The sequence below is a fragment of the Empidonax traillii genome, unplaced genomic scaffold, assembly GCF_003031625.1.
Source record: "Empidonax traillii isolate 1590-97213 ecotype Southwest subspecies unplaced genomic scaffold, ASM303162v1 scaffold435:size587000, whole genome shotgun sequence".
Classification (NCBI taxonomy): Eukaryota; Metazoa; Chordata; class Aves; order Passeriformes; family Tyrannidae; genus Empidonax; species Empidonax traillii.
The window spans coordinates 177890-195596 of record NW_020955628.1 but is presented as its reverse complement, the minus strand read 5'-3'; the positions used below and the strand labels follow the sequence as shown (position 1 = coordinate 195596).

At 41.6% G+C, this 17707-nt stretch overlaps 1 protein-coding gene across 1 annotated transcript in view; it reads right to left on the bottom strand.

Annotated features, from left to right (window-relative positions):
* LOC114062791 (transmembrane protein 132B-like) overlaps positions 1-14067 on the bottom strand; it is a 37443-nt gene extending 23376 nt beyond the window's left edge. The window contains exon 1 of the mRNA XM_027894640.1: positions 13890-14067. Coding sequence (XP_027750441.1) covers positions 13890-14039 — 150 coding nt within the window. The 5' untranslated portion in view covers positions 14040-14067. The remainder of the gene's footprint in view (positions 1-13889) is intronic.
* Positions 14068-17707: the final 3640 nt, after the last annotated feature.

Sequence of the window (17707 nt, the reverse complement as noted above, 5' to 3'; positions counted from 1 at the left end):
GACAGATCTGTACAGTTCTTCAGTTTCCCCATCGAATCTGGGCAAAAACAACCGTTCCAACTCATGCGTGAAAGATAAGTGACAAACTGCAGACTGCTGCCATAAGTCTTCTGTTGTAATTTAGGATTTTTCTCTTTTGGTTTGTTTTTTGACATCTTCCCTTAGGGTTATGTAGATACAGAAAAAACATGCCAGAGTGAGAGAACGTAAAAAACAGGGGAGCAGTGGAAAAAGGTTTCTATCTTCTCTTAAAATTAGACCAGTTCACTTCATCACAAGAGAAGTATATGTAACAGCTATGGACAAAATAAAAACATATCCCTGGAGTCATAGAAAACATATGAATCTGGCTTTTTTACTAGAAGTTATGAGCTCTCTTTCCTAACCACAAAGCCTACAGGTGTATTATGACCTTAACAGGAATTCAACCAGCAGCGTAACAAAGGGTGAGCAAACCAGGACAGGTTGCTTGTCTGGATCATTACTTCTGTAATGATGCCACATCTGCCTAATCACTCAGACATCTTCCCTAAAAGCCTCTGGTAAGGGCCTCAGGAAATACATTTGACACTGCTACAGCATGGAAGGGGCCTGGCAGCTTCACCAGAGCATATCCTGGTGTCTGTCTGCAGGGGAGAGATGCTGCTACTCCCCCTTCAGAGGGTAAATGATGCCGTGGTGACACACCATTTGAACACTGAGTAAAAAAGCTCCTTAGGCAGTAAATTTGTTGTGTTTAATACTGCTGTTACACACACAGATACTGAGGGCATGGAGGTGTAGACAGTGGGGAAAAAAAAACAAAAACAACTTCCAGATTGTGTCTGAAAAGGAAATGGTGTCATTAAAAATGGCACTTTTTTAAAAAATCCCTGAAAAAAAAAGTAGGGATAGGAAAAGCCTGTGTTAAAAATCACTAGAAGAAGAGCCAGGGGAAACAAAATAGAAATAAAGTAGCCAGGTAACCAGAATATGAAGCAGGTTGAGAGCACCAGCATATGTACCTGATCGAGCTGTACATAAATTAGCCTGGATTTTGGTAAAAATGTCTTACAATTTTACATGTACTGCAGGTTCAAGTCCATTAGCCCAAGATGAATTCTTTGCCATGGCTGCATTCCAAAATACTTGAAGTTAGCAGAGATTTTATATGAATTATATATAATATGAATGATAATATATTTAGTCACATTGCCAGTCCCAAGCGGGCTTACTCAGAGGGACATGATCAGAGAACAACCCAGGTGCAACGTAGATGTGAAGTGTTCCATGCACAGATACAGAAACCACTTTCCCATGAAATCTTAGGTTCTTATCTTACTTTCTTCTCCTAGCTTGCTACAGTCATGAAAAACAAGTTACTGTGAAGCACAGATTTCATTTTTTAATTAATGCACGATTATTCTCTTGTACGATTGTTCTCTGGAGACACTCCCTCCCCCATTCATCCAAATCATACAGAGACAATGTAAACCAATGCTGTGACCATCACATTTCTGGCCAAGCAGAACACAAGTCCTGTGCAACTCCAGTTGCATCCCAGGCATCCCTGCCACAGGGTAGCAGGTGCTGCTCTGTGGTTTTAGACTCTCCACGCAATCAGCACTGAAGGCTGACCAGATTTGGGCTTTATTTTCTTAAAGAAACTCATGTTTCTTCTCTTCTCCACTGATCTTGGAGTTTTCTTAGTACTGGTTTCTCAGCTGACATCACATGGATTTTTTTATTTTTTTTTTTACAATGTTTGTGCTGCAGGTGCACTTTGGAGGCTGTGATAGGACAGCTGTCATCTCCTCCTCTGCAGCTTCATTTCCTATTTCATTCTGAAATCTCCAAATAGTTTCTTGTCTTGATCTCTCACTGCTGTGGCAGAGGAGGGTTTAGTGAAGTTTTGTTTGGGATTTTAACCACACTTGCTGCCAATAACCATAGAATTTTTTCTGTCCATTCACCTTATTCTGCTGTATATATTCTTACAGTTTATAGCTATGTGGCTTCCCCTACCTGTTCTATTCTCCACACAGAAAGACTTTCAAAAGGGGTTTAAGAGAGGGGGATCCCCACACCCCCATGGAACACATTCCTGCACATGCACCAATATTTGACAAAGCCAAAAGAGTCTTTCCATCCAAATCACTTTGGCCAGTGTGTCAGGCACCAGGGAGCACCACATGTCCACTTTATTCTCTGTTTGCTACAGGATAACAAAAAAAAGGAGACAAGGGTTCTCACCACTGACAGAGTTCTTAATTGTAAATACCTCCAGAATTTCAAGGAGGGAAAAGCTCATGAGTTTCAAGGAAATAATTTCTGCCTGCCAATAATCTCATCTCTACAGCATGACATCCCCTCCAGCAGGCGTCTCTGAAGCCACTTTGTAGCTACCAAAGCTATCAGCTTCTGTTCTATTAAGTCTCATGTTTTATGCAGGGCATAGATGCAGCCCTATTGATTTAAGCTGAGAGAGCACCCTCCTTTGTGGTAGTGAGATGTTTGTTTTTCACCACTTTGCTGCCTTCCTTGTTGCCCAACACGACAGCCCCTGCAGCTGGTGAAGCTCACCAGTTCTCAGGGAACTCACGTTCAGCGCAGGGCACCTGCACTTCTTGATTCAACATTAAGGGCCATTCTCATGCAGATGTGTTCTGCTTTGGCAATCCATAGTCCACATCATCTCTAGCTATGCACTCAGTTTCAAGGGGATTATGCAGCAAATATTTTATTCAAACCAGAATAATCAAAAACTCACTTCTGGGTTCCTGTGCTGCTTGACAGGCTGCTGTCTAGAAAACACACCTGTAGTTTGCTGTTGCACCTCATTCGTTTGTCAGTGGCACTTCCAGAGCCTTCAGAAGCCGTGGAAAAGGTTTGGTGCAAAGGGTTCACTTCTCATGAGGTAAAAAATCCACCCCAATTACAACAAATTGCACTCATGGGCATCTCCTCTGCCTTCCTGGAGAGCAGCACACACACAGTGGTTGTAGCTACAGCCAAGGGGTTAGAAAAGATTGCACCCACATCCTGCACTGAGTTAGGGAATTGGGAAGGGATGAGCTGCTCCACTCAGATTTCTGCTTTTCAGGATACCTTATGTTTCTTTTCCTTAGTTCTCTTCTGGCCTGTCAGTCTCATCCTAGCCTTCTTTATTTAGAATCACCTTCGTTTTCAGGTACCTCAGGCTTTTCCCTGAGCTTGCTGAACTCCCTGTGACAGACAGAAAAATAATTCAAAAGACAGGCAGCAGCAGCCTCACTAAACAGCATCCTTTCTCACCCTGACCCACGGACTCACACAAGGTCATCAACCTTCTCCGAGGAGTGACGCTCCTGTACAAAACCATCTGTGCATTCTTCAAATGGGCCAAAGCTGGAGCCATCTTCTTACAAGAATTAAGGAGATCAAAGTTGGCAATAATATATTTTTCCTCAGCAAAATTAGTTACACAGTATGAAAATATCAATAATAGCATAAGGCCATTAAACAAGCCACACTGTCAAGTTTGTGAAGAACAGAAGGTCTTGGCAAATGGCTGTCTACCAGACTTTAGAAAACCACACTCACCACCAACATCATAAAAAACAAACAAGCTGTAACTTAAGGTTCCAGTGGCATGGTATCCACAGCAAATACTGGGACACACCCATACACAGTGGGCATTTGCTTTATTCAATAAAAAGCACAAAAAAGAAGCCTCACAGTATCTCAGCTCTCCACTGTAAAAGTAGTGGCTGGATCTTCCCCATCTCACCGTGGTTGAGTGCAATTATTTAGGATCCAGCTGCACCCCTGTGGTTACCTCTCATAAAGAGGCAAAAAAAAGCATCCCTGGTGCTCTGCAGGAGCAGGTTAACTCCGGGGGTGCTGCAGGATGGGCTGTAAGGAGGTGTAGAGGAGACACAACCCTGGCAGTTTGCTCTAAGAATGCAGCCCCGTATTTGCAGCTGCCATTTCCCTTCTACCCTTTATTTGCTTCAGTGTTACTTTGCCCTCGTTTTTTGTACTCAGATGCTGAGTTCTTCACTCAGTAATTTTGAAAACGTTTTCCTGGCACTTATAGTGCACAAAATGTGCTTAAAAACACAGCAATGAAGCATTTACTCCAAGGAAGGATTTTCTCATTTTGCAGTGATAATCTCTCATGCTAAACTCACTGCAGGTTGGGGAAATCTAAAAGTCTCCAGCTCCTGTGTGGCAGGGACTATTTAAGTCTGCAGATTTCCAGTATGGGTGTATTGAAATCTTTTATTTGTGGGGTGGCAATAAAAGATGTGGAGAGAAAATCTCCCCTGGCAACGTGTACTCTTGAAAGGCCCTTTCAAAGCAAACATTCCAGCAGTAAGAAATACTTCAGCACGCCACGTTCCCATCTTCCCTCCCTCACCCCCTCCCCAGCCTGGGCTCTCAGCATTGGAATAATAAATTTCTTTGTGCCCCATCTTACAAAAGTGTTTCACATCACCTTCGTGCACTTGGCTGGGGAGGACCTAGCAATCACAGGTTATATTTTCACACAGAACTGTAAGTATTTTATGTTTCTTTGCAGCCAAGTTTTATCAACTGGCCACATAACATTCAGTTTTAGGGGGAAAAAAAAAAAACACTTAAATGATTGTATTCTGAAATACTGATTGCATCAAATGGCAACTAGATTGGAAGACAGTAATCATGCTGAGCTCAAGCGATTAAAAACTCGCTTGGAAAATTGGCACTTGCTGAGCCTTTATGGAAAGAAATGAATTAAGAAGGAAAACAATAAGGAAGGGCATACATTAATTTTGCTCTGCAGTGGATAATTTTGAATGTAAGAGATCTGAGGAAGAACTGTGTGTCTTAAGGATTTTCTCTTACGCTTTCAGAAGAAAACCTGAGAGCCACTGGAGGGGGACTGCAAATTAAATCCAAACAGTAATCTCAGAAGCAGCAATCAGAAAGAGCAAATAAATAAAGTATATAAATAGGAGATAGCATTTCCTGCTAGGAACTTATCTTTTCAGGCAATGCCTCTCAAACAAAGAACTCCCCTTGCTGGCAGTCCTGCCGGGCAATCTCTATCTCCGCTCCCCGGGTGATGCCGTTCCCCTCCGCCCTGCTGGGCTGCGCTGGATATTTGTACAAGTAACTCAATAAAGGATTACCTCCCAGAATGTCTATATTGTAGCAAGACCTGTGTAACTCTTGCTCAACTGCGAGAGCTGCAGGGTGGGCACTGTGTCCACACCACTTCTTTACAGGGGTTGAGCACGCTGCCAGCACTCTGCAAATAATCAATGCACGCAACTCAAATATACGCCCAAATCTTTTTCAATAAGGTACACAACCATTTTCCAGCCTCTTCCTGACCCTTGCAAGAGTTCATGCCTCTCTGTTCATTATCCCTCTCCTTATTACAATACATCTTTTCCTCTGGCTCATAGATTTTGGATCCAGGCTCGTGTTTGAGGGAGGTTTGATCCTCCAGCCCAGGGCAGGACTGTGTTACTCAGCACACAGGACATCACCAGTGCTCCTGAGCAGGAACAGGCTGGAATTTCCCCTGAAAGAGCTGCAGGGCTGCTGATAGAAAGCTGTTAAAATGTATTTTACATTGTTGGGAGGCCATACCCTGCAATGCTTCTCACACGAGTAGTCTTCACTTTCACTAAATGGGGTTATTGGCACAATTATTATGGGAGTAGAAACAACAGGAGTGAGCATTCCAATGTCTGTCACGAGCATCACATGAGCTTTATACTCAGGGACACCTCTCTACAGCATAGGTCTGTCTGACTTTGACAGAGTTGCAAATCTGCCCCACTGAGGAGCTGTAAAATGTGGAGGTGATAGAATTAGTTTTCACTTCCTGTTGAACAAATGCAAACTTGAAAGTTTTAATCCCTGCTTGATACTTTTTATATTTTTTAATACATACCTGGGCCGTGTTTCAATAGCCTGACTCAACTCACAAAAACAACTCTAGCAATTCAAGGAAGCCTTTGATGTGGGAGTGAATGTCATGGCACAGTGACATTAGTATAAATCAGACCTTAAGAACTGACAACATAAAACAAAGTGCTAAATCTGGCCATTTATTTAACCCTGAAGTCACTGTTCCCACTGAATCTGAGGGACCCTCTCACTAGAGTGCATCATGAATTGGAAGAAGAGAAAAACCACATCCCAGTGTGATTCTCCCAGACTTCATGCAAATGGAAAAAGAAATCCATTTATAACTCCGCTTTGTTCTTTCATCCTTATTTAATGAGCTGTCTGATTCAATAATCCAGCATTTAGCTACTATTCTTCAAGGCTTGATTTTCCCCATTCTCCTAAAAATCCCAGATACACCCCAATCCTGAAGTACAAAGGTACAGATCTGCCAAGCTACATGTCACTTCTCCTCTTGTTGCTGCTCCTGTGAAGAACACCAAGCCAGTTTTCCTTCTGATTTCCTATTCCATATAATGAGAATGCAAAAATATTAATAATTAAAAACGCAGCAAGAAAAATCCTTCCTTCTCCCACAGAGGATAAAGAGAGCTGGTTACTGTCAACAGTAGGTGCTTCTGTCAAATAAATTAACTGTGCTTCAAAATGATGATGGCGTGTCAGCCTCATCGTCTCCATCCTCGACTCCAATTATGCATCTCACGGGAATGCATCTCAGAACACATTACTAAAACACAGGTGTGGATAGGTTAGACCACAAAAACATACACTCAGACTGCATTCAAAACCCAACCATGACCCACAAAGCGGGGGGAACACAAGGGTTGGGTTGCTCCGTGTGCCCATCGCTGCCGAGCTGCCTCAAACAAAGTCCTCTGGCACTGGAGCCACCCGTGGCTTGAAATATTTAGCACCATACATGCATTTTAACATACATTTTTGGTGCCCAAACCACTATTGCTGGGTTAAAATGTGATGCTCTGCCATCCAGAGCGCAGCATTTGCTGCCCACTCCCAGCTCTCTCCACCACCACATCAGAGAGGAGGGTGGCAGGTAAAGACTTTTCTCTCCTCCTGTAGCTGACAGTTAATGGCTGTTTTAACTTTCACATGGAGCAAATTTTGCCCTCTGTAACACCTCTGTCACTCCAGTGCCTGTCACACACTCTCATGACTTTAGCTGAGGGCACATTCTGGCCCCCAGGGGTTTTGATGACAATGGGAACCTGAATTAATTTGCCCAGCCAGAATGATAGTTCAAGAGGTATAAAAGCCTCAGAATCCATGAGGTTCAAGCAGCCACAATTAGAATATTTAAATGGCCAGCTGCATTAAAGTTTATAAAGCAGAGTTTATTTCCTAAGAAACTTGGAGAAAAAGCCCTCCAAAAGTTTGTCATTTTCTCTCAACAACAGCTACTTATTGCTGCATTTGCTTTTGTTGAGGCTGGACTGAGTTGTTTACTCTGTTCATTTCTTAACATAAAATATTCAGAGTTTATCCTGAGCAACACTGTGGTTCAGCTAATGATTGTTTCCCAGGACTGGGATCCATGCCCTTTGCATTTCTGCTCTCAGAGCAGCCAAATGCTAAGCCATAGAATTGTTTTCTTCCTCTGAAGTAGCAGCTGGTGCCTTGGAAGACACCATAAGCATCTCTGCCGAAATCTGTGTAATTGCACATGTCGGCTTGGTCTGTTCTTAACGGATCCTTCTCCCAGACAAAACACTGTTTTTCTCAAGCTGGCTTTGAAGACTGTACGTGTTTAAAAATAGCTTCAGGAAGGCACACACATATATTTTGCTATAAACTGTGTACAATGTGTACTGTATACAGAATATTAATTCTCCAATATGTGATTTTGTGAGGCTGCCTCATTGGCATCATTATTGCTATACACGGAGCTGGTTTGTGTGCAAATATGATTCTAGACCCGAAGTTTTAGCTTGGCACCATCCTAAAACAATATAGATTTCAACCTGTTGCTGAGTAACTGGAGTGCTTTTCAAGACAAATCTTTAATATGCAGTAAGTGGCTGTGGCACTTTGTTCTGATCATACTTTGTCAAGCTAGAAAACTCATTAGCAGAATCTGGTGACCTGCATGTCAGAACCTCTGATACTTCAACAAAAAGCAAAATCCTTAATTCAACACTCAACATATTGTGGAGGGATCTGATGTACTCTCCTGGCCGTCTCTAATGACTCATAAAGATGAACTTTGTATGGGGACAAAGAGAGTGGTTTTTTTGGCCAAAATAACTAGAAAATGTAAGAAACTAATTTATAAGTTTGATGGATGGCAAGCAGCTCAATTATAATTCATTATTGCTCTAACTTAGGCCTATCTGTCTACAGATACAAAAGACAAGATGTTAAGACAAGAGAACTGTTTCTTGCCAATAAATCCTTCTGGGACACAAGTGTCCCTGTCATCACTACTGAGACAGAGACAGCAGCTTCTTGGAGGAGGTCTGGAATAAAGCAGAGGGGTAAACCAGAACTTTTCAGTCTCAAGCAAGCCCCTCACCTCCTGAGTACTCCTTCCACTCAGAGGAATGCTTCACTGCCATAATCCTCTTGCCTCTGCCAGGTATCAGGGGAGTCATTATTTCAGGGGCTTTGTAATGGACTGCAGAGCCCATTACCTCCCAGCTCCCAAAGACAGATGGGGATGAAGCTGACAGTGCCTTGTGGTTGTTAACAGCTGATTTCATGGAGCTGATGAGACTGACTCACTGGCACTAATCAGGTGAGATTAAAAGGACGGCATGAATGGGGAGATGGACTCACCAAATGAAACACTTGCACTTCAAAAGCTTTCTGTCTGCACAGCTGCTGCCACAGCCCAAACCTGTCCCCTGCTCTGGGGCAAGATGGAGAGGTTAAGCCTCCAGGGCTGTCAACCTTGAACCACTCACCAGCACTGAAGAAAAAAATCACTTAAAAAATAAGGTCTAGTTCAAAATGAATTGTGCAACAAACCAAGTGGCACCTAAGTAAATCCATCATATAAACAAGCAGAGAGGATTTTCACTGCTTCCAGAAAGAGTTTGGACTCCTGGTGTGAGCTAATTTCTGTGTGAGTGACCACAAAATAAAGCTCTTAGGTAATACAGTGATAGGTACTCAAAAATATGATAGATGGAGAAACAAGATTAGCTCTACTTTATGTACAAGTCCATTACATTCTTGATCACATACTTTAATGGCAAAGCAGCTGCAGAACTTGCAAATTACAAGCTCTGACTTTTTTTTTTTTTTTCAGAGCTGCTGCATAAATAGTTGTATTTAACAACTCCAGGCAGGTCCTTCTTTCTGTAAATTTTCCTAAGAATGTGCTGTGAGTTTGCAGCAAGGAATTGTTCCCCAAAATTAAGTATCATCTAAACCGAAGTGCATTATCCCTCCATTTCCCTATTTGTGTTTTCCCCATGGTTTCTTGTAGCAGTTATTGTGCTGGGGTTGGAGATCACTGTGCCCAGGGCTGTTGAATGAGGTCCTCAGTGCTCATCTGCTTTTTGTCTGGAAGAGGGAAGAGCCCTTCACAGATTCAATCTATCTATTACCTTTCCTGCCTTTGTTAAACTGTTTTTACTGCACACTAGATAAAGCCTGGCTGGCTACTGCCCAGGAAAATTAGGTGTTCTGTTGTTTTACCATTAATTATAGAGAGTTCAAGATAAGGTTTGTGTTAGAAAGGTAGGGGGCAGGAATGGTCTGAATTTTACTTTCATTATAATTAGACAGGAAATTATGAAAAGGTGAAAAATAATTCATTGAAGAGCTTTCCCCTAGCAAGGTAAAAAGAAAAATGCATTCTGGCACAGAAGGAGTTCATGGGATATTATCAAACACTGTGGCTCTCAGTGTTTGGCTCTGCCTGGGCACAGCGAGCCTGTTTCTGTTGCACTTCATGTGTGGGCAGAAATGGGCAGGATGAGGCCCTGTGACTCCCTTCTGTTCAACTGAGGGCCCTTTCTGCTACCAAAAAACAAATCAGGCTAAATTAGTCCACGGTGTAACTCCATGGAAGCCGTTTGAGTGACTGCAGACATTAATTGGAACGATCAGTCACTTTCTGAGTAACTTGCAAAGGACATGAAAATATGAGTAATCTAAGAATGAATTAATTGGACAGCTGTCTCACTTTCATTTGAACACTACTGAGATAAACATTTGGACTAAGAAGTTGTCCTCATTAGAACTTCTTCGCTTGATGTTGATGATGATGTTTACGACTACCATGGAACTACGATGTTTTCAGAATTTTTTCTGCATGTGAAATTACTACAGTTCAGGCTTTTAAAGGCACTTTTACAGGGAGGAAAAAAGAGTGCATCAATCTTACTTGGAGCTTCTAACTATAGACTAACCATGCCAAAGCCCCTCAGGTTAGAACTCCTTCTGTAATAAACCTTTGGAAGTCGACATCAGTCAAGTTTTCCACCACTTCTTTCTTTTCAGGTTTCCAACCCAGTTTTTTTGTTTATGGTTTGCAGGAAAAGCAGGACACTGGGAGAGAAGTCATTCCAGTGAGTCTGAGGCAGAAGACCACTGAAGTTAATGAGACTCTAACGGAGATAAGGTTTTTGTCCATTCAGAGTCAATAGAAGCTTCAGAAATGGTATAATGCAGGCGGAAGCTGGGAAAAGGATGTATTTCTCTGCCTTGTTAGAAGATAAGGAAGCGAGATTCCAAGGGGAATGAGTGATTTACCCATAGTCACACAGCAAATCAGCAAGAGATATGGAAATTAATGCTGAGAAGCATTTCAGTGCCTTAATCATAAAGCCAATCTTTTCCCTCAAATGCCAACACCATTAAATTTCAGTAATGGAATAAGCATAAGAGTTTCATCGACTTACAGTGATCTTTCCATCAAAATATTTCAGTGGGAAGCTGGTTCCAGTGGAATGGTTGGTCAGTATTACGACCTATGTCCAGATGCAGGGATCAGCAGTTGTAGGGACCAGGAATTGTAGATGAACTTAAGCAAATTCACCTGAGAGATTACTTTGAGGATCACATCACGCTAAGGGTGGAAAATGCGAGGTCAAAAAGAACTCCGTGTGTTTTATTATATTTACCACTAATTAGGTGGGTTTTGAAAAAAGTGAACTGAAATATTGTGTTGTTGGGAAGCTAATAAACTGTTAGGCTGAGGGAATATATGGCTCAGAATAGGAAAGATTCACATCTCTTGCCTACAAATAAATCACTTGTACATCACATATCTCTTTGACCATCTCTGAGCAGTATCAGTGTGGTACCAAGGTAGCTGCTAAGAGAAGCACGTGTTGTATAAATCCCTAATAGCCTGGGCCAAAGTCTGTTTTTATTTAAACTAGCTTCAATTCATTTTGTCTTAATTGAAAATAATGATGTTAGAGCAGTGATCAAAGAATTGTCTCATTAATTGTCTATTAAATCATTAGCTATTAAACAGGAATAAAAGGTTAAGAATGCAACGCTCTATTCTGCCCAAAAGAATACGAATATCTCTCCAATTACAAAGAAACAATAAAAGCAGAATTAACAGTGAAAAGAAGCTTAAGATTAGGCAATTAGATCCAAAATGCCTGACAACTCTGATTAGAGGGTGTAGCAGTACAACCTATATAGAAAAGTTAACACAAATTCAGAAGCAAAGTCAATATTGACTTTACCAAAGGGGCTTGTAAAAGGAATATGCATTTTTCTGAAAAAAAATACAGGCACATAAACCCTGTACTAAATTTTAACTCAGCTAATTAATTGTTATGGATTCAATCTTGCAACCAATACATATATTTGCAGTTAAAAAATTATGCCTGAACAGCATTCAGAACTGAGAGCACCTCTCAGTAATTTGTGACTGAAATCCATTAAAAGTATGCTGCAATTTTCAGAAAAATAACATTACTCCCATTTTATATCACCAGGATGAGGCAATATCTAGTCAATGAAGACCACATTCAGACCTCTTGTTGTTGTTCATTAAGTCAAAATATCAGAGAGACAGGTACCAGGTGGGGAAAAGGGTCCCAGAGACATTCTCTGCTGTCAGGGATTTGATGCCCAAATAATTTCACAAAGCAGTCAAATAAAGACCTGATTTATAGCAACTGAGTCACTACCAAAAAAAACCTGGCAAATTATAGTGCAAATCTTATGAAACCTGTGCTGAATCTTGGCCTGTGTTTTGGTCTGCTCTCTCCAGGCATGGGAAGACACTCATCAGCCCCAGAGTGCTTTGGAGCAGATCTAATTCCACAGAGATGGACAACGGTTTGAAAAAGAGAAAAAGAAAGGTGGTTAAAGGACAAGAGCTTTGCTGTATTGAGGTGTATAAATCCACAAGTGCAACTGGAAAGCTTGTCTCTGCTCACAGAGGTTACGTCAAGACTTATTTAGTCACCAGCTGTAGTGGACCTGTTAAATTTGGGAACCAGAACAACTTTTTATGTCCAGCCTTGACAGGATACCCATGAGGACAACTGCTGATTGAACAAAATGGGCTTTAAAGAGGCAGTGCTCTGAAATGCAGCTCCTCTCCACAGTCTGCAGAGACTAATTCTAAGAGGAATGGGAATCTTTTTCCTGACCTTTTCCTATCTGGTTCAGTCCATTATTCTCTAACTACATCAAGTCCTAGAAATACTAGAAACTCAATTAATAGAAACAAAAGTCCCCATACACCATTTTTTAGGTCTGGATCTGTTTTTCTGAAGTGCAAAGAGAAGATGGTCTCAGCAATATGTTGATGATATGTAACTTGTTGCTTGAGTTTATAAAATGAACAAGTCATTGTTCAGATTTATCAACTGATAAAAAATAGCCACTAATCAGATAATAGATATGTGCTACCCAGCAAAAAAAAACAAAAACAAAAACAAAAAAAACCCCAACATTTATCAAGTCAGTTTGTTTATTTGACAACTAATTATGTTAGACATAAAGAAAGATATTCCATGTTCCTCTGGTAAAGATCTTCAAAGAAATTTGATTTCCAAAAAAAAGAAAATGGGATTTTTTTTTTCCTATCTGATATAGAAGGGAAAATACAGAACTCACAAACAACACCAAAAAAAGCACCATGCCGTACAGAACTCACTGTAGTCAATTCTTAGGTTCATTTAAAACGAGAACACTCCCAAACCACATAATAAAACAAGTTAACCTTTAAAAGATATTCAGAAGTACCTCTTTTATGCCTAGAAATAATAATGAGCTAAAAGCTGAAAGCTATGCAATGGTGTCAGAAGTCAGGCAGTCAGTGTCTTCATAAAGTCCATTAATGCTATTTTCATCTCAGTGTCAGGGAGGCAGAACTAGTTGAAAATAACATTTACAAAAACGCAAACAAACAAACAACAACATTGTTTAAAAGCTCCCAGCTCTCCTTTTAAGAACTTTTGCAAAGTGGTTGTTATTTTCTATTCTCTGTCATGCTTCTCCAGATTTTGGTACCGTTCAGTATCTTTAATTATAAGAAACTCCTGACTGGAAACAGGTGGTACAACCAGAAGAATGGAGAAATCACCCTGTATGCTGTTACAAAATGCTCCATTATTGATGGGAAATAATGGATTCAGCAAATCCACACAAGAACAAAGACCCCCTTTGGAAAGAGTTGATCTTTCCTAAATGCAATATATCAGCAACACGCTCTTTCTCATCAGCACTGGGTGGCCAGCAAAGAAAGACTGGGACAGCTCTTTTAGTATCCCTGGCCCTTTCTTCCCCATGGAACAGACCAGCTCAAACGACTCTGCATCAGTCTGTTGAAATGTGCTAACCCTGCGTAACCTCTGGAGATCCCCTCTCAATGCGCAGTGGATTCCATCCTACACCACAGAAATAGCTGTCCCTGTATAATAACTGCTTGATGGAAAATCCCAAATGTGGGCCAGGTCCCAGTATGGTGGTGGTGGAAGAAAAAAGGGTGAGAACTCCGTCCTCCACCTCTGGTGGTGCCTTACCTTTATGACATCTTCATCTGCTGATTTGCACTCGATGGAGTCTGAGACGTCCACCACGGACCCATCCTCCTGAACTGCAACAACCTTGACTGGAACTGACACCATTTTGCCCGTCAGAATGGCCGTGTTAAGGACCTCTGTGTCCTGCATGCACAGACAAAGGGAGGATGAGGGTTAGAGAGGCGCAAAACCACGAGAATGAACCAACCCTGCCTCTGATGGGGATGGGCGCAGAGGTGGGACCGTCCCTTGCACACACTCCTTGAGCTCTCTGCAGTCAGTGGTTTAGCAAATTTCTAAGCTAAAAGTGGCATCTGGACAGTTAAGTTTGGGTTTTGACAAACATGGATTTCCTCTTTTTGAGCTCATTTACAGGTTTGGCTGCTGTGGCAATGAAATCTGTGATGCAATGAGGCACATAGGCCTGTCTGCAGCTCGGGAGAACCACGGCACGACTCAGGCAGGATCTCCAGGGTGTCAGCGACTCCTCCCACCCCTCTGCCCCAAATCATACCAATGATTTGGGAGGTGATAATCAAGCATTACAATAACAGCATTTCTTCCTCACTGTTCCAGCTAACAGCGTTGTGAGTTGACCGTTTTCCTTTTTTGAAACATAAAATACACGAGGAGAAAAACTATGCATCCATACCTAGGGTGTTTTTTCTAATCTGTCCCCATCAAAATCCCACCTAGAGATGTTTCACCACATTTATCTCTAGTCCTGATGAATTCACAGTGCTGGCACTCTAATGACTCCATTAACACAGCCTTCCTCCGTGTCTCAGTATGGCTGCAGTTTGATTAATTACTCCAAATGAATTGCTCCAGAGGTCCCTGCCTCGTGTAAGCAGGTATGCAGACTGGAGGGGAGCAGCTAGTCTCTGCCTAAGCAGCGCTTACTGCCAGCCCCAAAACTTGACACACATGCAGGGGCAAGGAATGATCTGGGATTTCACAGAGATTCATTCCGGCCATCTCGAAAAATCCTGCAATAGGAAATACTGCTTTGAATCAATCCGCTTTTCATTTTTCAACTTCCATAAAACTAATTGCTTGCCAGCTGGGGGAGAGGGGGAGAAAAAAAAAAAAAGTTGCTTCAAACTAATCTAACTTTAAATTCCATTATTAGAATTGGTGGAAGAAGAAATGGATTTTAGTGAAAAATTTGATGGCAGCTTGCATAGGGAGATATATTCACTATCATTTGCTCTGCTGCTAGATTGATGGAGAATAATGGGCATTGACCACAAGCTAAGGACAGCTGGAGAAGACCAATAAATACTTGCAACTAAGATGTATTATTAATCAATATTCGGAAACTTCTACAAAAAGCGCCCTGAATTAAATGAGCTGAAGGACCAATAACACAAGTGCCAGCTAACTAATAGAGTCTACCAGAGGTTTATGGGCAGCCATGTTCCAGAAAAGCATTGAAGCACACACTCGAGTCCATTTCTGAGCAGAACAGTGCTAAGAGGACGTGCTCCACTTGACACTTAGACTTCAATGCGATTTAAGAGTCATCCTGAAAAAAAGATGCTTTTCTGAATAATACCTCGTGAAATAAATGCACCCTCTTTGTTCTGTTCTCTGCGAGGCACAAGCCAGATGTTCCCCACAGTAAATGGCTGCCTAGTTTTTGTTTATGCTGAATGGGCTCATTTATAACCAGCTGCCATCCATGAGAGAGGGACACTGGGAAAGAGAGAAGTATGTGACAGAAGTGGAAGTGTGAAAGAACAACTGTAAAACCTTTATGAAGACAGATCTGAACAAGGCTGAGGAGAATTTGCATTGCCAGGTGAAAGAAAATACTTAGGTGCACCTCAGGTGGAAAAAGGTTGTATAAGCAGACAAAGAGAAACTGAGGGTAATTCATCCATGAGCAAATCAGAGAAGAGACAGCCAGATTTCACCAAATCAACTGCAAATATCCCATATATCCTAAGCCATCAATCCAATATAAACATATGCCAGATATTTGATGAAGACCTGGTGGTCCTGTGTCAAAAGGGTCTCAAGGACCAGTTTGGCAGTATGTTATTTCTAAGCCATTCTCCCACAACAGACAGTCTTTTTTCAGTGCATCTGGGGAAATAAACAAGGTCACAAACAATGAACACATGACTAATTCCACTTCCAAACACACTCTGTTAGCAGAGCAGCTCCTCCAGGTCAAACAGGTAGCACTTGTATGCAATTATAGTCTGGTCCAAAGCCCTACCAAGTCATAGATTAAAGGCTTCTTTGGACTTCTTTGGACTTATTACCAGGTTCTCAACAGGCCTGAACCAATTTCTCCTTTGGTTTTTGTGCTGTTCGCTCTATCACCCACATGTTGACCAGCATGTGTGACAAAGGATAAAAAACCTCTGCCTCCTTTGAACTCTAAGTGCTGTTTAGCTACCGAAGCTGAAGTCTGACTTTGATGTGCTGAAGGATAATGCAAAGTTTATAAAGACATTTGCATTCCTTTCATAAGCCCCTGTGAAGATGAGCATGAGACAAGTACAAGCACAAAAACTGTCCTGAACCTTCTCTGCTTCCCAGTGCATACAGTAACCCACCGTGCTAATTAGCTGGTGCTGCCTCACAAACACTGCACTTCACTGTAAGCAATTCCACTATAAAAATCAATATTTCAGATGCCTGATGCCTGGAGTGAGTGTTACACAAATATAATAGGCTGTAAAGATCTTTTTAAGAGCTGGCTATTTATAGACTGAAAAAAAAATTTCCTCTGAGGAAGAAATATGAACTAATTGACTGTCCATTAGATTTATAAACAGACTTTTTAGTGCATCTCCAACAAGTAATGGCATTTCATCTAAATTCTGTTAGGCTTGGTCTGTATTTCCATGGTAGAGTTTACTGCAGGAAAAAAAAAGAGTTACTGAACTTTAGATACCTGTGCTGGTTATTACTAACAGCACCTCAAATGTAGGGAGGGGATTTACATAGATTTGTCCTCCCACCTGGCACAGCATAAGTGAAACATCAGGAACAACAACCAGGCACCACCAGCACAAACCTCCAACTGGGGACACTTCAAAGCCCTGAGTGGAAAACTGGGAATCCTTCCCCATTTCTATTGTTGAAGGTTTCAGCTGCCAGATCTTGACCAAAACCTTCAACTCAGCAGCCTGGGTGGAAGCTACACGTTCATATCACAGGCTCTATCCGTGAATAATAATAATGTGCATGTTTATCTCCAGCTCTTTCTTGGTACCTGAATGCATTAGCACTTCAGCAGAGCTCTTCTTAATTACAACTGTAACCTGCTAATAGCATTTCTTTGTTGTCTGAAGGAATCTACTTCTTATGCAGGCTAGGCTAAATTAAAATTTAATACAACATCAGGTCGCAACAGAACTAGGAAGCAAATGACAGCTGTTTAATTAAAACCTAAAGCTGATTAGATGGCACTACTGAGAGAAATACTCAAGAGGAAGAGCTGAAAACTACTGAAACTCTAGGCCAGGATAATGGCTTTATTTAAATATGAATAAAGGCTGCACACAGTCACAGTAAATGTTTGACAACTGCTTGCTTCGGACAAATGGGGGGGGAAACGTGAATGGGAGATGTGTCAAAATTCTTGATAGAGCTGTGACTGCAAACACTGCTGTTACCTGTGGATGTAACCAGAGGCACGGATTACTGAGGAATTACTCCAATAGGCACGTACAAATCAACTGAGGAACTCCAGGCATAAAGTTCCCAATAATTACGCTTTAAACAAACATCCTGGTGACCTAAATCCTCTTTAGGCAGGTGACTCTACACTCACCCACCTCCCGTAAGCCAACATGATA